Here is a 25,665-nt window from a genome sequence, read left to right as displayed (position 1 = left end):
TTCTGGAAAACTTGCTCCAGCTGCTGTGCAGGGGTGGTTGTCAGAGGGCGGCCTGTGCCGTGGTTGTGGGGACGCAGAGCAGATGAATCTTGGAAGTGGAGCCCACGAGACTGTCTACTGGGTTACATGTGGGGACAAAAGGAGGGGTGGAGTCAGAGGTCACAGCGGGCGCCCGTGACGCGCTCACTGCACAGGCCCTCACCTCAGGGGCCCTCACCACAGATCTTGGGCAGTCTGCCCGCTGGGACAAATGAGCAGATAAGGGGTGCGTCGGAAGTTTCCCAGCTCAGCTGCAGCACCTTGTCTCCAGCACCCCCCACCCTCTGAGCAGCCATAACTCAGTGTGACCTCAGTACCCAGGTGGACCCTTGGTGGAGCTGGAATTGGGAGATCATGTTCTTTGGGTGGCTGGTCAGTCACGTAGCACCTGGGCACTCCTGGTGGCATGTGTTGGCCTGTGGGGGAGGGGCGGGTGGAGAACACCGCCCCCACATGCTTGAGGGGCGGAGCTGCAGGTGTCTGCATGCACAGCCCCCACTGGCCACACTGGCCCTGACCACAGTCCCAGGACAGTTCTTTCCTCAGGAGGAGTTTCAGAGAGAATGGCCAGAGGATTAGGCTTTGATTTTATTGCGTGCATGAATGTGCTGTTAACATTTTGAATTCATGGAATTTAAAATTCTATAGTACATAAAAATCAGTTTAAAATTTGGTAAGAAAACTGGAAAACAATTTTACACTAAACACAGTGGTTCATTAAAATGTTTAAAATATTGTTTTTAGATGCTGAGTATAGACAAGAACTTTATTCTTGGGAATAAACACTACAATTCCATAGAAAGAAAATAGAAAGTCAAGATATTATTGCCCAAATAAGCTCCTCTATTAGAACCACAGTGATGCACAGACACCACTCCAAAACACAATACACTCTTTCCCAGAACTCTGGTACCACAAGTACCAACAGGCTACAACACCAGTAACAACTGCCCATAGCCTTGACCTTGAAAACCAGTGGCTGCTGTGAAATCATATGACCAAGAGATGGTTCTCACAAAACAAAACACAGGACTACAATCAAGCATAAAAAGAAAACACTGTAACTTTATTTGAGAACACTCTCTTTATCACAAAGAATACTTTCTGTACATTAACCTTCAACAGATGTACACTTAAAATTATCCTTGACACATGCAGGCATGCAGCAGGTGACCAACTCCATGTCTAACACAAACAACAGACTTCAAAATGGTAGCACTAGACCACAAATTTGATAGCGTAACATGACAGGAATGCACCACACTAATACACACAACCAGGGGAGTGTCTGCACAGCTCCCCATCCTCAATTCTCCTCTTGCTGTCGTGCTCATGGTTCATTTTCATCAGTTTCTATAGGAGAAGTGCTTCCGGTGGAACAGGATGAAATGCTGGAATACTCAGGAATGGGCATCTGTACCGGCCAGTTGTTTTCTTGCAGGAGGGATCTTGGAGACATCATGAACAGAACCTCAAAGAACTCCAGGGACTCTCCCTCCTCCTTCTCTATCAGGAACTGGTAGTCGCCAAACCTGACCATGCACTTGTACGGCAGGTCTATCTTATTGAGGTAGCCCAGCTCCTTGTTGTCCACAATCAGACTGGTCTTCTTGCTCATATTTTTAATTTCAAAAGAGAGAACTGAGCTATCAAACTTTTTAAACAGTTGCAGGGAAAACTGAACTCGGGAAACCTGTTTGTCCTGAAAAATATAATGACAGACATTGGAATTCCGGCCAAATTTCAGCACTTCGCAGGAGGGCTGTTTCTCTCGGTTATGAAACCTTATTGACTGGAATATCCCAGTCTGCATCTGGCCCGGATGGTAAGCGGTGACCCGGAGGCAAGTCAGGGTCTCTTCCGTGTCAGCGTCTTCGAAACCGGACATGTCGGCAGCAGAGGCCCGGCACCTGCGAGAGGTGCAGCGGCACATTAGTTCCTTCCCGAAGCCAGGCAGCGGGAGCTCGGATCTAACAATTTCATGAACATCTTCTGAGAGGCATTTATTTAGATTTTATATTAAGAAAAGAATACATAGGATACTTTCAATCATATGTGAAGTCATATCCCAACCCTGTGAATTGGTGTGTTACCTTTTCCTATCTCTTTATTTTTCATTTCCATTTTGAGGAAAAGATCATACAGGTAATCTTGGAGTAAGTGTTGATAATAAAGTGGTTTGTGGGCTCCTTCTCGCTCAAATACAGTGACTGCAACAGCTGTGCTTGGTTCGAATGGCCCTTGGTTCGAATGCCCTCAACAGACATATACATAAACCCTGCAGTTTATGAACTGTTATAATTAGATGTATATGAATTGTGAAACTTGACTAAAGAAAGAATTTAAAAGCCATAAATAATTGCAACATTTACCTTTATCCTCATTTATATTTTTAGTAGGTAAATGGTTAAAAATAGTAAATTATTAAAAAGGTTATTTTACTCTTCTGATTTTTAAATATTGTTAAAAGACTTTATTTACTTTTTTTTATAGAGAGGGAAAGGAAGGGAGAAAGAGAGAAACATCAATCTGGGAGAGATAAATTGATTAGATGCCTGGCGCACAACTCAGGCATTTGCACTAACTGGGAATCGAACTGGTGACCTTTCAGTTGGAAGGCCAGCACTCAATCCACTGAGCCACACCAGACAGGGTTACTCTTATGATTTTAAAATTTAGACATTACATAACTTAAAAAAAACCTCCTAAATACTTCTAAGTAACCCTAAATATGGCCTCTACTCATACTGGATTATTTATTTTTGTCAGTGGTTCCTAATGAGCGGACAGATAAACTGTCACTAACCACAAGCAGCACAAACATCTGTCAACCACAGCCCGCTGCCCCCCCGCCGGCCGCACCCGCACCTGCACTTCTCTGCGCGCACCTCTCACAGTCAGTGGAGCCGAGTACATAGCACAGTAGGAGAGTTAGTTCCTGAAACCTCTGAGAGGTTATTTTGACACTGAACTACCATTTAGAAACTATTTTAAAAGAATTACACGCACATGATCACAAAATTCTAACAGTAGAAAAGGTTTTTTAAAAAGTATCTTCTACAGGTGGAGGAGGCCAAAAAGAAAAAAAAATCTAGACAACTGTAATAAATAACAATAACAACAGAAAGTATCTTCCCTCCACCATAATCCTTTGTTTCCTCTTCTAGAGTCAGCTGCTGTGAAAGTTGCTTTTACTCTTACAAAAATTCTTCACACAACAGCCATGACAGACCTTGCGTTTTTCAACTACTAACGCAAACACCTGATTTTTTCCACATCCACACATATGAATGCACCTCATCTGTCACAGGCTGGGCTGAGACCGCTAACCTGGTGCACCGGGAAGCATTCTCTAATGCTGCACCCGGGGCTGGGGAACCCACAGCTGCCAGTGAGGCTGACTGCAGCTTCAGTGTTTCCGGTGTGCCGTCTGTAGTGGATGTTAACACCAGAGCTAGTTTTAAAACACAGAATGCCTTGTTTTCTTTCTATGGTTCTTGCTATTTACTTCTAACATACAATTCTTTCTTGTTTCTCAAACTTATGCTGCTAAGAGTCAAACTATCAATTTATTCAACAGGTGACATAGCTAAGCAAGTTTCTTTTTTATTGCTTTGGGAATATATTTTAATTCTAAATTTACTTTTGTAATCGACTTTTTGGCCCATTATCGAATCGTAGTGCATGGCTCAAGCAGACCCAAGGCCCAGCTGTAAGCCGAAAGGAGACTCAAAATCACGGGCCGCTTTGTGGTACAAATCACCAGGACACCGAAGGCAGCAAGAACCAGCACACACCGGGAGACTCGGCAAATCCCCCCGGACTGTGACCTCAAGCTCCTCTAATTAGGGTAACCAGCAGCACCGGAGCGGAGCCTCCGAGGTGTGCGACGCAGAACCAGCAAGAGCCTGGCTGGAGTCTGGTGCTGCGGGGGTGCGCCCTGTGTCTCCCACCAGGGAAAGACTCAGCGGCGCCCGGCTGCCACCGGGGTCCCGCCTGGGCTCGTGGATATTACTGGTGCCCACTGGTAACTGGGCAGGTTGTTGGGGAGCACCACGGTTGGATGAACCACCGTCTCTGACCTCAAGGCACGCAGACACCAATCTTTGGAGCTCAAAAGCAGCTTTTTCAAATTTGACCTAAGTTACCAAAGAAACAAGTGCACCAATGAGCTTCTCCAGGGGTGACGGCGGCGCCTGTGCAGAGGGGACCTGGGGTCCGGGAACGAGACTCCCCACCGCACCCCTCGCACTCGGTACCTTTGAACTTTGTGCCACGTGCACCTACTATCTGTTCAAATTTTCACAAATATTTTCTTCACGCAACCCCGAACCATCTGATTTTGCGGAATTCAGTGAAGGTGGAGATCAGCTGAGTATCAGTAACGTTGTAAACCGTGACGCCTGACACGCAGAGGCTGTAAAACACCGTGACGGTGTCAGCAGTGGGCACGTAACTGCAGCGAGCAGATAGACAGACACAGAGCGGGGCTCTGCGCTCCGAACCAGCGCGCACCCAAGGCCGGCCGCGGAGTTCCCGCGCGGCGGAGGCGGGACTCGGCAGACGGCGCAGGACGGCGCGCGGACGCGCCCACCTGGGACCTCGGGGTCGGCGTCGGATTGCGCTCGGGGACGCGGAGGTGTTCGGCGCCCGCACCCGCCCCGCCCCGCCCCCGCCCCCGCCCCCGCCCCAGCCTCCCGCTCGAGGTCCCGCCACGCCAGCGCAGACACCACCATCCTCGCCCCGCGGACGGGGTTCGGCCTTCAACTGTCGCGCGCGGAAAGTGATATTTTGGGTTAAAAGAGCCAGGTGTCCGCGCTGTGGAACAGCTGGGCGCCCCTGCGCGGTCATGCAGGCCGACAATTCCTCGCGCTTTCAGCGTTTGCTGTTTAAAGCGAGGCCGACTGCAGGAACGCGCGCAGTTGGTCCGGGGCGGTGCGCGTGCCCCTCTGAGAGTTTCCCTCCCACCGCAGCCTCCCGACGGCTTCCCTCTCCCCGAAGAGCACGCAGCTCCCGGGAGGGAACAGGGGCAGGAGCCAGTTCCCAGGGTCGCCGCCCTTCCGCGCGCGTGGGGGGTGCGGGGGGGGGCAGCTGGCGCCTCAGCGCGGCGGGGACTCAGGACTCACCGCGGCGGGCTCGCCGGAGGGCGCGCGGACGCGGCGCTTTCTTCGGGGAGCGTCTTCCTTCACCCCGGCCGGCCGGCGGCTCCCAGGGTCTGCTCGGGGACCGCGGACGGATGGGCACGCCTCCTCCCCACCGAAGCCGGGAAAGTCCCGGGAAACCACGAATTCCTCTCCTTCCCAACGCGCAGCCGGAGCCGGCCCGGCCCCTCGCGAAGCGCGGAGCAGCTCGGAGACCCCGGCGGGCTCTGGCCCTTCCGCCCCCGCCCCCGAGGCAATCTCCCTGGGCGCCCCGCCCCGCCCCGCCCCGCTCGGGCCGCTCGGGTCAGCGCCCGCCCACCGCGTCCGACCCCTCCCCGACCCTCCCGCCCCCGGAGCCCCAGGCCCGGCCGCGGCGCTCGGACCCGCTGGGCTGCACCTCCCCACGCGAGCGCGCCCTCCGGGGGGGCTGTGACTTGAGAGCTGGACTTCGAGAGTAAACGGAGTGGCTCCACCTTAGGACGAACCCCCGCCGCGCGCCCCGCAACTAGTGTCGGCCGGGGACGGGGTGCGGGGAGCCGGTCACCCGGCAGCGAGGGGCCCGGTGCGCTCGGTCTCCTCCGGGTTCCGGGCGGGAGAGCAGGTCCCCTGACAGATGAGCAGACTGTGAGCCGCCCAGGAGCCCGCACCTGAGCCCGCACCTGGTCCCCCGCCACCGGAGCGAGGCTGACGCTGCCCCCGGGGCCCGGGGCTCCGCAGGGAAGGGCGGCGTGGGGACAGCGGAAGCGCCCTGACCTCGGGGAGAGGAGGGTGGGGGTGGGGGTGGGGGGGGGGGGGGGTGAGGGTGGGGTGAGGGTGAGGGTGGGACGGAGAGGGGGCGCTGTTGAGCTCTGGGCTCGCCGAGCTGGGGTAGGTGCCGTCAGGGGTCCCACCTGGGGAAGGCAGGTGCGTCCGCCAGGGGCGCGGGTTCCGGTCAGGCTGCAGTTCTCTTGGTGGTTAACCGTCAGCGTGTCTTACTGCTTCTCTGACGCACAGACAGCAGGAGTCTCAGCTTTCGGCGGCAGAAGGGGGAGCAGCAGGAAGACGTGACATTCGACTATCAGTAAACTCACACAGTAAAATGATATTACCGGAACTGGAATTTCTGGTCTCTGACCTTTGAGATGAAATATATGGCCGTGCGTATGCCGGAAAGGACCGACGTGTTACTGGTAACAGTAACAGAGAAAATGCGGCAATTGCTAAAACTCATGGTGCTGGGTTTTTTCCCTGTTTCCTTTAAGACGAAGTATTTGATTTACTAAATGCCCCAAAATGAGACTTTGAAATAAGCCTTCAATTCTAAATCAGAACCTCATCTCAGTATCGGTTTCCGCCTCTGGCAAGTGGTTCAACAAAATGGGTCTCAAAACTGAAAACGCCAGGGAAGATGAGGAAGAGCAAAGCTGAGGAAGGGCGGAGCAGAAGCTTGGAGTTTCTGTTCCCTGAGGCAGCTCCTTGACCCTGCGTTCCCTTTTCGCCCCCCCGGGCACAGAAACAAGTGACGGGCACAGAAACAAGTGACGGGTGGCTGGGTGGACGGGGCAAAGGGGGAAAACTGGGACAATCGTGAAGTATAATCAATAAAATATATAAAAATAAAAATGCATGTACTGTTCAGTTCAATGTTCTATGAAGTTCTAGAGGCAAAACATTAGTAATAAAGATCAGAATAATAAAAAAAGAAAAGGAAAAAGAAAAACCTGAGGCGCAGAGTTTTGCAACTGTGGCTTCCTCAACTTCCTGAAAACCAACAAAAGGCCCAGAAAACATCTAAAAGCTTGGAAGGCCCAGAGCCAAGAGGAAATATGGCCATTTCTTTCTGTAATTTTAATTTACTGAGTTTTCTGAAGATACTCAGAGGATTTTTTTAAAGATTTTATTAGTTTTAGGGAGAAAGGAAGGAAGGGAGAGAGAGAGGGAGAGAGACACTGATGTGCAGGGGGTACATAGATTGGTTGCCTTTCACACTGGGGACCTGGCCCGCAACCCAGGCATGGGCCCTGCCTGGGAATGGAACCCGTGAGCCTTGGGTTTGCAGACCACGCTCAATCCACTGAGCCACGCCAGCCGGGGAATCAACACTGCAGTTATAAATGAGACATTGTTTCTTGGTGTTTCTTTGCCTCTGAGGGTCCCAGGCAGCCTCACTGTTGCAGCAGATGTGACTGCTGTCCGCATGGTGAGGAAGACAGCCTCTCCTCAGCGCGTCCCCCCCCCCACCCCACCCCGTGGGATGGTGGCAGGACCCACACTCTTGTCTCTCCATCCCCAGGTGCCCTCTTCCAGGCCCCAGAACGTTCGGTTCTGCTCCGAAACACCGAATTTCTAACATTTTTGCTCAGCAACCCTCAAAAGGAATTTTATAAAAACAATAACTTCTTCATACATTTTTAGGTTAATATTCATCTTTATCATAACTTCAAATAGTTGCAAAGGATCTAAGTCAGATGTTTAATAACTTTTAAACATTTCCAAAGAAAATTATACGTTAATGATTTGATGCCCACCATCATCCATTTTAAAATACACGTACAAATTCTTGCACATATAAAAGCTTAACAGTTGGAGATTTCCTATCACTCTTTTATCTCCTTCAAATTTTCATAGAATTTTCTCCTACTATTAAGTAGTTGATATGCTTATAAGTTTGCTTTACCATATTTCTTCACAGTAAAATCATGTGGACATTGAATGTAACATTTTTACTTCCTCTGGCCATAGACTCTAAGTATTAAAAATTTTCAAAACTGACTTATACATTACAAGTATTATGAATTCATAAAAACGCATTTCTTTATCAATGAGATTTAGGGTTTTCTTTAAAACGTACTATGGATGAATGTTACTGGTAGCAAAAATAAAACAGCACCCACAGAAATGTGTACAGAGAACCTCTCCACATCAGTCAGTGGAGACAGAGCTTAGTTACAGCAATGTCATGCGGTTATTTGAACTTCTAAGGTCATATATTAACAATTACATGGTGAACTGTTATAAACATGTTTGAAGTGTTATAAATATGGAGTACTGTATTTAGTACTTCAGTATATAGCTGAGTACTTGGGTATTTCCTTGTCTGCTTTTGTTTGGAAGCAGAATTGGAAACCATCCGATTGGCCTTGGAATTTGTTACCCATGAACCAAAAAGGCTTCCACTGGGCTTACCGAATTACTCCAGTGAAAGCCCTCACTCCTTCACCAGAGAGCACCCTTCTTTAACCCAGCAGGGTCAGAAAGGACCAGAAAAGATAAGGTATTGTTGACATCAATAACTTTTCCATCAGAGCCAAGATTCTTGAGGGGGAGCGTGGTCTGCAGAAAGACTTGAGTCGAGCACAGAGACGGGCCAGGTACACAGGGTCGCGGGGGCGGGGCGCAGGGGCGGAAAGCCACAGATGCCTAGCGACGGGCAAAGAGAACAACCACCCAGGACAGCAAGGACCTGGCCAACAGGGTGGCCTTGCCTCCTCCAGCGTACCTCCGGTCATGCAATTTGGCAGACCCCTGACCTTTCACGTCGCTGTTCAGGCGGTTCGGACCCTCCCCTGACCTCTCCTCCCCTGGCGTGTTGCTTGTGGTGAGGGTTAGACCCCCGGTGGCGGGGCCGGAGAGCGGCCCTGACGCATGAAGCCTCCAGGACAATGACGTTCTGACCCGCACACAACACCTAGAGGCCTCAGCCGTGTTTCAGCTCCAGGCCCGGAAAAGCAGCAAAACTGGACAAGTGACCCGCGGCTGACGTCAGGACCAGCTGCACTGACTCATGACCGCCGTCCTGGCGCCGACCATCAGCGGAGACCAGACCCTGGAAGGACACACCTGGACACAGAGAAATAGTCTATAGGGACCCTCCCCTGGGACCTCCAGATAAAGACGCTGTGGTGGGACCTGCGTGGCTCTCCCTGTGGAGCAGGCCTGGGTCTTTCCTCCCTCCCTGCCCCCGGACTGCGCTCGCGCTCTCCCCACCCCCCGCCCCAGCTCCAAGAGCGTTGCTTCTTTCGCTTCTCTCACTTGTGTCTTGAGCCCATTTCTTCTACAGCTCACTTTCTGTGACTTTCTAAATAGACTTTGTCTTATAGTTTGAGAAAATCATTTTTTCAATAGAATATGTTAAAATATAAAATCATCTCATATGCTTTTGATTTTTTTTTCTGGTCAAAATGTGCAGCTGCAGTTCAGACTGTCAATGCAGGGCCGTGTCTGCCATGGAGCCCAGTCACAGAGTCCCCCCTGCCCAAGCAGCTTGGTGAGGTTTTCTGCGAGAAAAACCCTGACTTCATTTTCCAGTTCAGATACATCCGGTCACATGCGTGTCCTTGTGACAACGCGCTCACGTCTACACTCTGGTTCCGTCTCGTTCTGGAGCAGGTCGGGCACTGGCTTGAGCCGTGATGTGAGGCTGCTTTTTGGTGATGCGTCAGAACACGTCGTGTGCCTTGTTTCTCACCGACATTCTCTTTCCTCAACGGTCAGGGGGCGGGCTCTCCATTCTACACCCAAATCACGAGTTTTCTTGCACTCTGCTTCAAAGAAGGAACTTCCTGTAGTAATACAACTCCCAGTACACCCGTCCCCAAGAGATCCGTAAAGGGGTGTGTCTTAAGGTACAAAACTGCTGGAAGTTACACAATCATGTGAGACAGTGACTGGCTTTGTTTTCTTTCACATTTGCACTTCCTGAAACCGAAGCTGTTTATGAGAAATAGCATTTCTACGAGGTTGTGCTGAATTAACGTTCTTCAGAGTGTTTTTCACCTTCTTCAAGACAATAGTGAGTATCAACCTTTAAATGTCAAAACTCGATAGATGTGGGTACAGAACATGGCATAAATGTGTGATATATAAGCTACAGATTTGGGGTGGCTCATTCCAGACATTGAAAATTTGAGTTATATGATTCATTTAATATGAATTAAAATGATAATTACTGTATAAAATCTGTGACATCATAGATATTATTGCTCAGGAAGATGTTAAGTAAAAAGAGAAGGAGCCAGTTTATTATTGATTTCGTGGAAATGATTAAATAACTACTAGTACAGGTAATATGCAGTTATGGTAAACACTGACGGTGACCTGTGAATGCCTAAAGTTTTGGAAGCACTGCACTCATGTGTTTGTGAAGTGGCGGTTTTCTGAACTTCACTGGCCCTTGGTTGTGGAGCTTACTTGACGAATACAATCTGTTGAACTTCCTAACTGTTGGCAATGCAAGGGACATTCAAACCTGTAGAGAACTGAGTGAGTTTATTTGAGTCAAAGTGACAACAAGTACTGGGAAGGAAAGCCTCAGTGGATTGAGGAAATGTTCCAGCGAATGGCAATTCTGCAGCTTATTTTATACATTACAGCCCAAAAGGAGAGGATGGCAAGGCAGTTCCCTGAAATGCCCTGGAAGTGGGACAAAGAAAATGGGGGGAATTTACTCTAGGATTGGATAAAAGTAAAATGATAGACACATACGAGGTCTGTCCAGAAGGTATCCAGCCACATGCTATGAAAAATAGAGACATTTATTGAAGAAGATACAGGAAACATTGTACATAGGACCATGACACCTCAGTCCCCTTCAAAGCAGGCCCCTTGGGACCTCCCACAGTTCTCCCAATCACCATCAGCTGCCGTATCATATTTTCCTGAAGCTCACTGATGGTCTGAAATCTTTTTCCTTTCATGGGTGATTTTAGTTTTGGGAAAAGCCAGAAGTTGCTGGGTGGCAAATCTGGGCTATAGTGGGGCTGAGTCACCTGGGTGATTTGATGTTTTGCCAAAAAACTCTGCATGAGGCGTGATTTGTGAGTGGGCACATTGTCATAATGAAGCTGCCAATCACCAGTTGCCCATAGCTGCCGCCTTCTGAATCATACAAATAGTTTTCGCAGAGGAAATGTTCAAGCTTAATGCAAAATTCGATGCAGATTTGTTGCTCTGCTCACTCAGTCATTCTGAATGAGAAGAGGGAAGGGGGAATGGGAGCGTCTTGTGACTGCGAATCGACCCGCTGACCCAGGTTCATGAGTCACGTCTGCACAGAGTGTACTGAGATTCAGGCATGGTATCGTTGTGGACACTCCTATCGCACCCTAAGGTGCCCAGTTACGTGGACTGGGCTGGGAGTGCGCCCCCTGCTGTACAAGCCCGGAAACACCTGCAGAGTTACCAAGGAAGCCCTGTCCATTCAGAATGTCTCTCATTTCTGAAAAAGAAACATTTAGATCCTCCTTGTGTGTCCTTTGGTTTCACTACTTCTCCACAATAACTTAACCTCTCATTAAAGGTTGGACGCCACAGGTCATAATTTTCCCAGAAAACTATATCCCTACCCAGCAATTTGCTTCCCTAAGTCATGTCCTAAGTCACGAGGGGGATAATAAAATGTGAGTGAACAGCATCTCTCCTGAGATGTTAATGGAGGAGGTCTGATGTGTACTTCCCAAAGTTGCAGGTGATTTAATAAGGTGCATTGTCAGCCACCCCACGGCCCATCTTCCCCGTGGGTGTGAGACTGGACACCCGGGGCTGGGGCGAGCCTCCCCCAGGCCACAGGCCAGCTCGCAAGAAGCAGAAACACCCTGCAACACCCTGAGCCGTCGTCCTGGGCCATGCAGGCACCTGCCCCTTCCTGCAGATGAGGCAAAGCCCTTCGTCTTTCCCACTCTGCTCAGGGACTTCCTAAGGCACATTTTAAAAATACGCTTCCACTTGTTAAAATGACCTCTCATCACCTTATCCAAATCCAAGGGCCACTGTTTAAGACTTCATGTCTTTCTCTCTCTGAAATTTCAGCGCTGGTGACTGGCTTGCCTCTCACCACGCATCCCTGGCTTTCCTCTGCGTCTGGCTGTATGGGCCCTTGGGACTCCCTCTCTGTTTTCTGTTGAGCAGAACGTCCGTCCCGGGCTTGAGGTGTCAGGCATGGGTGGGAACCTGGGGTGCCTTGGAGCCCAGGGCTGACCGCCCTGCGGGAGTCGGCTCGGTCCACCCTCTACTGTGTGACCAGGACTGGCCGATAGCCACTGTGGGCCCCGGCCCTGTTTCTGTAGGAGCCCGGGGAGTGTGCACACTGAGGCCCTCGTCACGGTGCTGGGCCATCACCAACACCAGCCCTCGTCGAGCCCGGCAGCACCGACGTAGGCCCTACCTGGCCGGCCGGGTGGACACTGCTCCTCAGCACTCCCTGCTGCATTTTCACAGGGTGGAAATAGTGTTGTAGAGTCGATGAGCTGGAAGGGACTTTAGAGACCTTAGTTAGCAACACCCCCTAATTTTAAAGAGGCAGAAGTGGAGGTGTGGCAGGGACCAGTATGTGACAGCCAGGGTCAGAGCCCAGGTCCCCTGCGTGTGATGAGTGGGAGGAGCCCGTGGCTGGGGACTGCACAGAGGGCAGAGGGCAGGCAGTGCTTAAAGACCCGGTTTATTGTGGTATTAACTTGGCCAGCAAACTCTTTCTCCATACATAGTGCAAGTGTAATTTTTATCATTATTATATTGAAATTTTGAGACAGTGAATTAGTGAATTTTTTTTCTATAATGACATCCAAGAAGATTAATGAATTTTTACTGAGATCGAGTTTAAAAAGATTATTGACCAGGTAAATAATATTCATCACTATTTCAATGTTTCACAGAAATTATCCATTTCTTTTGGTCATTACTAAGTCTTGCGATTTATTTAGATCTTTCTGGGTCCTGAAAACAAAACGTTCTTTTCCCTCCTAAGTAAACATACACAACAAGGGTTCTCACATTCCTGTGCTATTATGAGCCACCAGAAGAGGGCGGCAGAGAGGCGCTGGAAAGAAGTGCAGATCACAGGCCCTTGAACCACAGAAAAGGCCAGGCTGGGGTGGGGGTGGAGGGTGGAAAGGTCCCCGGGGCTTAAGCCTAATTAACTCGCTCATTCTCAGTGACTGGGACTGAACATTGTCACAGAATTTTCAGAAAATCTGGTGATGTCCTTAAAATACAGTAAGGTCATGAATTTGTGGAAATTTCTAAGACTGATGACTGAGTCCAAGAGATTTCTGAAGTTTACATCAGAAACTTGAAGGTTAAAGATTAAAGGGTGAACACAGGTGAGCACATTCCTGCCCCTTCACGAGCCCAGGCCGAGAGTTTCACAGTTACAGAGACAATAAAGGGCATCTCACCTTCTCTGAACAGTACAGATGTTGCTGAAATACAAGGAAATACTTTTGGCTGACTTGTCAAACATACAGCAAGCAACCAACAGGCTTCAGTGAGTAAGAGAGGTTGCCCAGATTCAGCCAATACTTCCTGTTGTAAACACTGAACAACAACGAATATTTTCGGAGCACCTCACGCGTGCTGGGAGCGACTCCAGATACCAAATGCCCCGGGGCTGACGGAGGAAACAAAGCAGACACCTCCCCCGCCCTAGTGGAGCTGATATCTTAGTGAGAAAGATACACACTCTCCAATCTCACATTTAACTCATGAGTCACACTTTGAGAGAAAAGTGGGAAGTTGTCTACAACAGGGCCCCAAATCAATTAGTTTGCGTTCAACCCTCAAATTGGAAATGACTTGAAATTAAAAATAGGACTCAAAAACAGCTTAAGTTCTTTCTACCCATTTATATTATTTATTTAACAATAAATAAAATGGATAAGGTAAAATTTATGGATTTCGGAAAAGAGCATTGCAAGAGAGAATTTGGGTAGCCGACAAGCAGCAATAAACGACGCTGCCCACGTGAAGTGTTGTGAGGTGCCACCTGGACCTCCTCGCTGTTGTCGGACTCTGAGTCAGTGGTCAGCAATCCTGCCGGAGCAGCAGGTGTGCACAGGAGCCCTACTTCCTCCTTTGCACTCACCTTCACGGGCACCTCCCAGCCCCGGTTTGCCCAGGCTCAGCACGCGCTGCCAGCCCCTTGAACCTCCTCCGAGTCTAGCCCCCGGCTAAAAGGTGACCGTGTTTTTGCAGCAGTTTAGATGGTTTGTTCCTTTGCCCTCCGTTACATGTACTTTCCAGACCAGGAAGAGCCGAGAAGACCCCCACGGACTCTGTGCGGTTCCGTGGCTGACGCACTGCTGCTGGGTTCTCACGCTGGCCTGTCCACCCTCTTATTGTCTTTGTTGATTGTCCCTGCACTTCTGCCCAAAGCTGTTTCCACCTCAGATCCCTGTTTCAGGTCAACTCACTGCCACCCTCTGTCCCCGATTTCAGTCTGTTTGACTCAGGATACTGCGTTGTCCATGGTGACCGCTCTGATTCTCTCCAGATCGTTATCGACTCTTTTTCCTCCTCTTCTGCTTCAGAGGAACAATGTTCTACGTATATCTTAGTCTATTCCTTCTGTTTTCTGAAACCAACCCCTTTTTGTTGGGTCGGCCAAAAAGTCTGTTACGTTTTTTCTGAGCGATGGTTCTAGGGGCACTTAATTGTCTTTAACTTCATTTTGTTACATTTGTCTTTAACAATTGTCTGTTACAATTGTCTTTAACTTCATTTGAAACAATTTTGTTAGATTGTATTGTGACAGCTGTCATATCAATGTGCATTTTAAAAAAACTTATTGAAATTGGTAAATTTTTGTGCAGCCATTATAATATTGAAGATGAAAGAAGATACATAACATGTTGTGCTTTATTATTCTTTCAAGAAAGGTAAAAACACAACTGAAATGCAAAGAGACATTTGTGCAGTATGTGCAGAAGGTGCTGTGGCTGATCAAATGTGTCAAAAGTGGTTTGTGAAATTTCTTGGTACTGTTGACATTTTGGCCACACAATTCTTTCTCTAGGGCTGTCTTGTGCATTGGAAGCTGTTTAGCAGCACCCCTGGCCTCTCCCCACTAGGAGCCAAGAGTGGAGAGAGCCGACATGCTCACAATATCCAAATCAATAAAGTTATTGGTGAAAATTAAAAATGTGTCTCTTATTTAAAGAAAAAATGTGAACAGACTTTTTGGCCAACCCAATATCTCTTTTGTGATTTTTATCATCATTTACATTCCCTCCCTTTCTTCTTTCCTTCTTTTTTTGCCTTCTAATCTTCTCCTTGGCCTATACTTGTTGAAATCTAATGCTTCTTATGAAACATTCATTTCCCAAGGGACTGTATTTCATCTTTTTTCTTCCCATAACAGCAGTGCTTCTGAGAATAGTCGTTCACTCGTCCCTTTCACTTTCTGGTCCAGCACTTGTCCATCAGCTTCTGCTCTGGGAGAATTTCCCAGCCTCCAGACCCGGGCGCCTCTTCCCAGGCTTCACCCTGTGGCTTCTTGCACAACGTGTCCCCAGGAACCTGCCTCCCCTCTTCCTCGTTCTCCCATCTTCAGCTGCTTTTCCCACAGGCCACTGTTTCCCGGTGTGTCTCCTTCGTGCAGGAATTCCCCAGAAGTCGGTGTCTTCTGTCTCCTTTAATCTCAGGCAGTGGCTTCAGTGATCAGTCCTGGGTGGGTGCTTCCCACACTGAGCTTGCACTTCCCGCCTCCTGCAGACAGCTCCGTGGGCGCTTCCAAGGGAACTCAAGGCCCTGGACCCCCTGCTGATCCAGTCACTGCCTGAGGTCCTCACGCACCTTGGCTTCCTGTGCGTGTGACATGCATCCACCTCCATGTCCCCAGACCCTGCCTCTCCCGTGTTTTCCTGCTCTGCATCCTGCCCATCCATCAACGTTTAGCCCATATCCAGCCCTCTGGACAAACAATCACAGCTAAGTCTCCCCTTCCCCATTCCTCACTCATGCTGTGCCAGGAATTCAGCCACATCTGGTCATGCTCAGTCCTGGGTATGAGGTGCCCTTCTGTTTGTCGTCTCCATTAAATGCTGAGCCTCCGGGACCGTGTCTGTCCACCCACACCCCTGGGACCCGGCACACAGCAGACCCTGTGGGACAAGTTTGGGACAATTCATGTTGGAAGAAAAAGGCCACAGAGCTTAATTCTAAAGAATCCTTAGCTTTGAGAAGCATGGAATTTATAATACGCAGGCTACGAATTTTGCAGAATGTAGAAAGTAAACAAGCAAATTTATATCAAATAAAATTGACTTTTTTGCCTTTGTCCTATTTTGGTTAAGACACATTTTTTAGGAGATTACATAAAATTTCACTCTGCAAGGGGCTTATTTAGGGGTAATGAAATTGTGGGGATGGAAGAATAGGTTTCAGGATCTGGGGTTTTATTTAACTCTCCTTAAGGCTGGCAAGCTCGCTTGCCCCCTTCCACGGGTGCTGGCAGAGGCGTGAACCCCACTGCGGTCATGGGGGTACTTGCCCGTGGGACCTGAAGTAAAATAACATTATGCAGTATAATGAACAGCTTCCATAGCAATTGTTTATGAGATAATTACTTCAAAATTACAAACAATTTTTAAACCAATTCTTTTAAACAAATTAATTATCATAAAATAAGAAAAACAAAAGCAGTTTTGTTTAGAGCATAGCACTTTGGGCAGAGTGAGGGGGTGTCATCACTAGAATGATGGGAGTCACTCGTTAGCCTTTGTTTTCAGCAACAACAACCGAAAATCACATAGGTTTTCCACACTATAATTTTTACTTTTACATTTGATTGAAATTGGACACTGTGCTATCCACCTGATGCTTATTTTCAGCAGAGTGATCGTTATCTGTAGCAAAGGAGCTACCCGGGAATTACTGTCTCTAATTTCACATTGTCCCGTAGAAACTCGGGTACGAGGAGAGAGACCTGCGAGTGCCTCTCCTCTGATTACCCAGGATTAGGGTCCCTGACAGAGCCGTGGGGAGCCCTTGATCCTAATCAAAGGAACAAAAATGCTGGGATACAGTTCATTTTCATCTTAGCTGAAAGGATCGTGGACAGACATTCAGGAAAAGTGAAGTCAGCATAACATCTCCTCCAGCGAAGCTCAGCCTTCCAGCCTCCCCGTAATTCTCCTGGATGAACACAAGGGTTTCACAGCTCGAACGCAGTGGCTTGCGAGGGGGAGTGGGGGGGTCGGTGGGCAGACGGTGCACAAGAGGACTCTGTTCCTGGCCTTCAAAGTGCTGCGGCCACATGGAGCGGAGCCTGGAGCTCTGTGAAGAGGATTAGCCTGAGCTGGCGGGGCTTTCAGGCGGCTCCCGCGGAGGCGAGGATGCTAATGAATGTAGATGTCTCGGGCAAACATGCCCAGGATCGAAAATCCTCCAAACTGAGCTTTGTCTCCCGCACAGTGGGAAACCAAACTTTATCATATCAGAAGCAAAAGTAGAAAAGAAAAATCTTATTCTTATCCGCCTTATGTATCTGCTTCTATGAAAAGTTAATTTAAATATATATACATTTATATTTCAACTAAATTAAATTTCAAAGTCAGTAGGAAAAACAAAGCTCAGTCATTCAATGGCATCTTACTAGATCCCTGCTCAAGGACTGAGGTGGCATAATTCATCTTTGTATCCACAGAACATCAATCTTTTAAAACACTGGTTTAGTGTTACAAAGGGCATACAGAGTAGGTTTTTCCCCATTTCACTTTTAAATTCCTTAGTTGTGATTTTTAGTTTTTTCTGCACGATGTCCTTCTGCTCATTATTGGAAAACCCTTTACCTTCATCTTAATTTTCCAGTTTGTGTCTTTGGCACCTCACAGGCAGCCAACCCAGGGCCTGATCAGCTTGGACCTGGGTGCTGGAGACACCCCGACCCGGGGCCTGTGCCCTGGGTTCCCACCCACGATCTGTCATTAGCACCCCGAGTTTCCCCGCACTCGGCCGAGTGGCTTCGGCTCTCTGGGTGTCTTCTGTCTCGGATTTGAAGGGTTTGTCTCTCCCTGGGATAATACATATTCATGACCGAGCGGGCTTGCAGGCGCTGCGGGCTCTCACAAAGCCGCCCTGTGTCACGCGAGCGGCTGCAGGGCCAGGCCGGGGCTCGCGGCAAGTCCGCTCCTCCGCCGGCCAGGCGGGCCTTCCCCACAATCTCCCCAATTGTGGCTCGTGACAAGGCTGTCATTCGCTGATGGCTTCTTTTGGCCATTTTCAGATAAAGATAATTTCCTTAACTTCCATTTTATTTGACAACAAGCAGTTTGGGAGAGAAAGGAAGTGCCTCAGTGGTTTATGGATTAGGGTTTTGTCACTTCAAAGGCATCTTTGATCTAGAAATATGTGCTGTACCAAATTCATTATGTCTTTCCTTCAAGAGCTGTTAAATTTATTGATCTTCTCCTCAATTATTCTCCTTTTACGTCCAATAATGATGTGTGAGACGGCAGTGTTGGGAAAAGCCTAAGGAGTGTGGGGAAGGCAGCCAACGGTCACTTCTAAGGCCATTACAAGGGGGAACAACAGGTGCTTTTGTTCCGTGCGGATTCTCCTCTGGGTCCCGCGCAGACAAAGGCCGCTCTGCCGGTCACCGCTCGACATCGAGACTTCAGCACCAACAGGGTCACACCAAATCGTATGTGGTATTGTAGTCTGAGAAGGACAGAAACTTCACAATCTGTAAAATCTTAAAAAACTGGGCTTGCATTTGTTTTCATTCTCGTCACTGAGCCCACGGTGAGAGAAGTTCTGTGGAGGAAGAAGAGGTGACGTCTTTGCGGGCTGATAGTTAGGCTTCCCCCAGAAGTGACCTCACGCTGCTCGGGCTCTGCCCACCGCAGCTCCTGCACCCGGGTCGTTAGAAAGCCCTGCAGAGCAGGAAGTAAGAGAGAATTTGCTTCACGTGCAGCAAGGTGGGCGTTCCCAGCAGTAGGCGCTCCGGGCTGGCAGGTCCACAGGCCTCCTTGTGTTGCTGCTGTTGCTCTGAACGGCCGTTTTGTGAACTGTGTTCCCAGCATCCAGGACAAAGTGGTAAACAGCTTATATCCAACCACTGTCTTTTAAACCTCCCGTGTAATAAGCGACCTGCTTCCATTTTTGCAACTAGGAAAAGGGGTTAAAAATATGACTTGATTTTTTTTGTCTAAATGAATTCTTTTACTAGCCTCTTGGCCGACTATTTTGTAATTTAGAGATACCTAGCTGCTTTTGATGATTAGCAAGTTCATTATAGGAAATCCTAATTTCAAAATCTTATGCATTATAAAAAAGTATGTAATTTTAGAGTATGAACTTAGGTTCCAAAAAGCAAAATAAAAAGTTTCTTTTGAAAAGTCAGTTTTCTAAGTTCCCAAAAACTAGTGGAACATAGTGCTTTTCATCTTGAAAAATCAGTTTGGGGGTTCAGGACTGGCTGGGCCACCCACCTTGCTCTCCATGAGGACAGGCTGAGAGCAGCTCCCAAAGCCGCAGCAGCAGCTCTCTGCGCGTGTATCTCGGTCTCGTTAAGAGGCAGGTACTACCGTGAGCTGCGCTGTACGGGAGGAAACTGAGGCTCACAGAAGCTAAGTGACCTGCTGGCTGTCTCACACCCAGCATGTGGTCGAGCCAGACTTGGCACTTTGGATCCAAAACTTCTGTTCTCTGTGCCAGGGCTGGTCAGCACCAGACCTGGGACACGCTGCAGGCCGCCCCCACTTCCTCTGGGGCTGAGCGAGCGAGGGCACCCTGCCTCGCCCCCCAGCCCTCAGCTCCAGACCAGTCCATCCTGGCCTTGGGCTGAGAGCGTGCGGGAGCCGGGTGTGGGCCCCTGGACGGGACCCCTGGCCTGGCCTGGCCTGGGCTCGCCCGGCTCCCCTCCCGCCTGCACAGCAGCTCTGATACCTGCCGACGGCTGGGCTCAGGGCGCATCCTGCTGTCTCTTCAAGGCACCGTCTGTCCCTTCCTGAAAGATCCCTGATGTAATTTCGCTTGACTTGGTTCTAATTAAGAAGCACTGATTTTGACTTCCTTGTGAAATCGGGAAACACCCCTTTGAAGGAGGAAAGAAGGGGGTTTTGAAGAGGGATGTTGTGGGGGAAGGTCTCTGTTTTGTCTCAGAGTTCGCGTCTTCGTGACACGTGAGTGCCCCCCGTAAGCCAGCAGACAGCAACACCATCAGCCTGCCTCGGAGACACAAAAGTGAGCTCGGTACACTCCGGTCTCCAAGAGACTGCCCTGAAATATGATATCAGCTGCCGGGGGGCCGGCTCCTCCCAGCAAACGAGAAAAATCATATTACCCTCACTGGGGTGTACAAATAGCTTGTAAGCCGCAGCCTCCGTTTGAGTGACGACAATGAAGGGCTAACCTCGCTGCGGCGGGCGCCCCGAGCCGGCTCCAAACACAAACACTTGTGCCTGCTCCCCCGCTCTGTGCCGCAGCCGCCCAGCCCCCCGCCCACCCCCACCCCTCCCCCCGTAATTGGCTGAGACCACCAGAATTCGGAGAACACAGATGTCACTGACCGTTTTCCTAGGGAGCACATTCATGCCCATCTGCTGCAGCCTCGAAGGCTGCTCGCCTCTCCACAAGGCCTTCATTTAATTCTTGTCAGAAAGTAATGTAAATCCAGTTTACCTCCGAGGTCGCAGCCGAGGTCCACGCCAGCGAGCCCCCGCAATTTACACACTGTAGTTGTATAGGATGAAAAGAAAGCCTTTCATGTGGCTGCATATTAACAAAGTCTGCCTTCCACGGAGCTTTTTGATCGAGGTTTCTCCTGATTTTAATACAGCCGACGCCAGTTGGTACACCCAGCTTTAGAAAGAGGAAGAAAAATCTAATCTTTAAGCTAAAGTTTCTTCTTTTATAAGGGGAAAAAGAGACGGAGAAATCCTGGCAAGTGCATTGCCAGGCCTTTAATTATCTGTCAGGAGACAAACTCCCCTCCCTGGCGAACACAGAGCCGTCGTGGTGTTCAGGCCTGAGTTACCGCTCGCCGGGGTCCGGGGTCTGGGGTCCGGGGAGAATTCGGTTGTTAGCCGTCGTCTCCCCGGCGTGAAAATAGTAGGAGTGATGGTTGGATGAGTCTCCGACGTTTCGGTGTGTCTTTCCTAGTGTACTCAGAGCAAGTGAAGAAGCTGATTCGCTTTCTCGGGACCAGACTGGGCGGAAGCCGGTGGAGCAGCGAAGTGAAAGGCACGTGGGCACCACCGTGAGTGTGTTCACGGAGGTGATCTGTGGGCCGTCAGGCAGGACCCACTCCTTCCAGCAAGCCTGCCCTCGTGCGCATGTCCATGCATCGGGACGTTTCCAGGGCTCTGTCCCTTCCGGGAAGGCAAATGGCTTTAAAAACACCTGTGGGGTCAAAGCCCCTGGGAAGCCCAAACATGCCCTTAGCAGGTGTGTGGCGGGGCAAAGGACTGGACCCACCCCACCCTGACGTTCCTGTCCCAGGAGGAGGGATGATAAGCCTGCCTCCCCAGGCCCCGCCTGAGTCTCGAGCCCTCACCTGGAGGACAGCGTGTCCCGAGGACAGAGTCCCCTCCACCCGCCCGGAGCCTGTGGGCACAAACCTGGGTTAGCGACGGCAGGGAACTTAGTTCAGAAACCCCAAGCATGCAAGTCGGCAGACCAGGGCTCCCATTTAACACGTTCTGAAGAGAGAGAAGCTGCAGGTTTTCTTCCCACAGTCTGGAATTCCTGTTTCCACCATCTAACGTTTTAATTCTGTGGAAAGTAGAATAGTTTTGGCAGAAACCAGCGCGGCTTCTCCTCCGATTGCCCTGCGGTGGGGAGAGGCGGCCTCTCCGGTCTTGCAGACGGGGCTGGCCACCAGGGCTGCTGGTTCTGGAGTGACGGGCATGAAGGTTTCTGCGCCACATAGACCTTTTTGTTTGTTTTGCTTCAAATAATACTGAACTGCGGTGTGATTTCAACCCATACAGGCAGGGAAAGGCAGCCGAGGCGCCGAGAAGGGCCCCGTGCGGGATGCAGGTGGACGGGCCGTGGGCACGGTGACACAGACACCCCTGAGGGCAGTCACAGCCTGGGCTGCACTGCACGCTGGAGCTCACGGCGGGGCCAGCGCCCGGCCAGCGCCAGGCAGGCGTGAGTGCGCTCAGGATGGCCTTTCGCCGCTTCTCAGCATTTAGCCAGACCGTTCCTGTTTGCTTACTGTCCACAAAACAGAACCTTGCACATTGTTTATTATGAAAAATTCAGACGTGTTCAGGAGCACAGGGGCTGTGTGAGAAGCCGACGTGATTTCCTTCAGCGTCAGCGTGGACGGTCTGCAGTCCATCTTGCCTGAACTGCGAGTTAACGCCACTTCCTCCCCCCCCGCCCCCAAATCTCAGACTCCCCCCGCCCCCCCCCCCCCGCAAGAGTGTGAAGGATGGAACGACCTGCCCAGCGTGTCCCATCTCAGTGAACTCGCCCCGTGGGGAGAACGCTGCTCTGGGGTTTCCAGGAACTCGGCTTCGTGCTTGTGTTGCTGCCCCGGGGAGTTTGTCTTGAGGACAAGTTTCTCAGTCACCTTCAAAAGTATGAAGCACAGTGTGTAACAGATACTCGGTAAATGCTTAACCATCATCCAGGAGTTTGTAAACGCAGCACATATTATTTTATATTTTAAGCCTCTAAGTTAGCTATTAAATCCAAGCGTTAAGGAAACTAGAAAAACCTAATGTGATTCAGTCATTTAAAATTTTTTTCTGTATCACTGCTAGTTTTACACTCCCGAATATTCCTTCATTAACCAAAAGCAAAGAACAGAATTAATAGCACGTCTCAGATCTCTGCCCTCCTCGTTAGAGAAAGGAGAAAATGAGAGTTCTTCCGCTTGAGGAGCTCCCAAAGACAGCGAGCGCAGCGGCGCACGGACAATGGGGCGCCCCCAGCCAGGAGCACGTTCTCTGCGCAGCTCTCGACTCAGGAGCAGGACCCGCGCAGAGAACGGAGCCGCGAAACCCTAACCCTCTCACTGCCCCAGCCGGCCTGGAGGGCCCCGGGCCCGGCTCTGCGGCTGTGGAGAGAGGGGCCTGGTGCTCCGAGGGGTCTTGCTGGCCAGGGGAGCCCGACGGCCAAGAGGTGGGCGAGCAAAAGCTCCAATGTGCTATCCTGTCTCGTGGATGCTGCCCCCCAAGATCACACAGCAGAAGGAAAACCCCCTTGTCCGCAGAGCCCTGGCCGCGGGGCTGTGCTTGGTGGCCCCTGTGTTGGAACAGGTGGGGTGTGGGCGTCTGGTCCCCTGAGGGGCGGGCGCTGAGCGGGTGTCCGTCACAGGGGCTGCCACTCGAGGGAACACGAGCCCCCACTGGTTCCCCGGCCAGTGGGAGGCTCCCCCGGCTGCGGCGGCCCCGCTGACCACACGCGCACGCGGAGGGATCCCGCGGCCACTCGGCGCACGGCTGTTGTCCGCCGGGAGTGCGGTCTGCAGTCCCCTGTCCAGAGGCCCACCCCCGCGCTTTGACACTCTAAGTATAAGATAAATAAAGAGCTTTGTGTGTGTCCCGGAGCAAAGACGGGGATGAGGGGCCGGCGTGTTCTGTCTGATCCGTAATCCGGACGCTGTCCCTGAGGCACTTCAGGGCTCGCGGTGCTCGCCTCAGCCTGGGCTGGGGCCCCAGCTGGCCGAACCACGTCCGCTGGGTCTTCAGGTTTGTTTCAGTGCAAACAAAACTCACATCTTTCTTCCCGAAGACGTCTTACCTGGACATAAGGTTTCAATTCTCTAACAGAATTTCTATTCATGAGTTGAGTGTGGATCTGGAGAATTATTTATGGGGGTAATCCCATTATCACATGGTTTGAGCGGGGGAAAATATTGAGAACCTAAAGACTTTGCATAACCAAGCAATTTCCTTTCTCAAAACCATGAATGCTAAAGAAACCAACAAGGAACCAAAATGCAAATAAACCAAGAAAAATTGGGTAACCCTTTAAAAAATGGAGTTTTATTTTTTGAAAAAAAGTTTTGACAACAGTATCTGATACAAAGCACTTATTACTTGGTAGGCTCCTGTGCTTCACATATGTTAACTGTTCCTTTAAAAAGTCTGCGAGAGCCCTGGCTGGTCAGGCTCAGTGGGTTGAGTGCTGGCCTGCGGTTCGATTCCCAGTCAGAGCACAGGCCTGGGCTGTGGGCCAGGTCCCCATTTGGAGGCAGCTGATCAGTGTTTCTCTCCTTCTCTTTCTCCTTCCCTTCCCTTCTGCTGTCTCTAAAAAATAAATAAGACCTTAAAAAAATATGACCCTCTGTGAGACTGGTCACGTTAATACCCCTTCCACAAGGAGAGGGAGACGTGGTCAGCAGAAAGTAGGAGCAGAACCGACGTTTAGGCCCAGGGAGTGACGGCAGCTGCGCGAGAGGAACTGGTCGCCTTTGATGACAGGCGGGGCAAAGCAATTTTCCTTCCCATGCCACTTTTTTCTCCCGCATCCCCTTTCCGCAAGACAGACTGCTCCTTCGTGGGCTGCCTCTAACTTCAGGAGATGCGCGTGGCTCTTTGCAAAAGAACTCTCCCGGCTGTGGAGACCATAAACACGGAGTTGAAAGCATGTTGTTGAAAGATTAACCCGAGTCCCCACGTTACCGACCTCACGAGAAGTACGTCAACTCCCCGGCCCTGGCGGTTCCCTGTCACAGGTGCCCCACGCGTTTTCACTGCATGGCTGCGGCCCCGGCGTGGGGCGTCCGTGGGTGTGCACCCTGGCGGTTGAACGGGCATCTCCATGGCCTCTTTCTCGGCAGCACAGACGGCGTCATCTGTTCTTTTAAAGATGGACAGAGTTCCCTTTCAGCAGACTTCTCTTCTCCCGCCCCCTGCTCAGGGCTTTGGTCCAGCTGCTCGTCCTGCCTCTCCTCTGCCTCTTCACTGGCCCACCGTGCGCTTTACCTGGAGTTGGGCGGACGATGCCCGCCGCCCAGAGCATATACCCTTCAGACAGAAGGCCCGTCCGAGTCTCTGAAGCTTGTTTTCTGGCTCTGTGAATGCCCCCTGGTGTCATGGTGGCCCTGGACTCGGTGGCCCTACCGAGTCAGCGTGTCTGGGTTTCCGTGCCTGTGACTCACCTGGGCTGCAGAGACACGAAGAGGACGCTCCCGGAAGGGGCGTCTGGAGCCTCAGGCGGGACCAGATGGCAGGCCTGACTCACCTTGACCTCAGGAGTTGCTCTCCCAGCCTCAGGCCAGGCTGATGTCTGTCACCTGTCACAGTACTGATGGAGAGGTAATTGTAGCCGAATGAGGCGCAGCCCCGTGGTGACGGGCCTTCTCTTTCTTCTTCTGTCTTCCTGAGGCCGGCAGGTGACCCGTGCACGACCCGGAACACTCTCATTGCGCAGCCGGGTTGGCTGAGCCGTGGCTGAGGCCCAGGCAGGAGAGCCTGGGCAGCATCGGAGGCCTCCCCTTTGAACCAGTATGGCCTCGGGCTGGGGGTATGTAGGTAATGAGCCTCAGTGTGAATGATTCCCTTTCTTGGGTATCTGGTGTTATTCCAGAGTTATCTCTTTTTATGTCTGATTGCTTTTTATAGCCTCTTTTTAGTTAACTTTTAGGAAAAAAAATATATGGGGGGCATTATAATAGGAAAAAATAGCCCTGGCTGGTGGGGCTCAATGCACTGAGTGCCAGCCTATGAACCAAATACTTGCTGGTTCGATTCCCATTCAGGGCACATGCCTGGGTTGCAGGCCAGGTCCCCAGTAGGGGGTGCATGAGAGGCAACCACACACTGATGTTTCT

The 25,665-nt window shown here is 50.5% G+C and overlaps 2 protein-coding genes across 3 annotated transcripts in view; one reads left to right on the top strand and one right to left on the bottom strand.

The window, feature by feature from the left end:
* Nucleotides 1-1,077: 1,077 nt before the first annotated feature.
* Nucleotides 1,078-6,532, bottom strand: TIFA (TRAF interacting protein with forkhead associated domain). Of its 2 annotated transcripts, none has more exons than XM_045831412.1 (2): nt 6,071-6,532; nt 1,078-1,949 (listed from the first exon to the last, which is right to left on the bottom strand). In XM_045831412.1, exon 2 carries the CDS (start codon nt 1,925-1,927, stop codon nt 1,370-1,372), a length of 558 nt encoding a protein of 185 aa, XP_045687368.1. In that variant the 5' UTR covers nt 1,928-1,949; nt 6,071-6,532; the 3' UTR covers nt 1,078-1,369. The 2 variants fall into 2 exon arrangements, with proteins under 2 accessions (XP_045687368.1, XP_045687366.1); XM_045831410.1 differs by lacking the exon at nt 6,071-6,532 and adding an exon at nt 5,166-5,442.
* A 3,294-nt stretch (nt 6,533-9,826) lies between these two features.
* ALPK1 (alpha kinase 1) overlaps nt 9,827-25,665 on the top strand; it is a 56,408-nt gene continuing 40,569 nt past the window's right edge. The window contains exon 1 of the mRNA XM_045831825.1: nt 9,827-9,951. The gene's annotated coding sequence lies outside the window, so the exon portion shown is untranslated. The remainder of the gene's footprint in view (nt 9,952-25,665) is intronic.

Source organism: Phyllostomus hastatus, unplaced genomic scaffold (assembly GCF_019186645.2).
Source record: "Phyllostomus hastatus isolate PE091 unplaced genomic scaffold, TTU_PhHast_1.1 phas_contig_159, whole genome shotgun sequence".
NCBI classification, from domain to species: Eukaryota; Metazoa; Chordata; class Mammalia; order Chiroptera; family Phyllostomidae; genus Phyllostomus; species Phyllostomus hastatus.
The sequence above is the reverse complement of the archived record's forward strand: the minus strand, read 5'-3'. Positions and strand labels throughout refer to the sequence as shown.

Bases quoted from the DNA above. Each gene is read 5' to 3' on its own strand.
- TIFA (XM_045831412.1), bottom strand. From the start codon at position 1,927: ATGTCCGGTTTCGAAGACGCTGACACGGAAGAGACCCTGACTTGCCTC.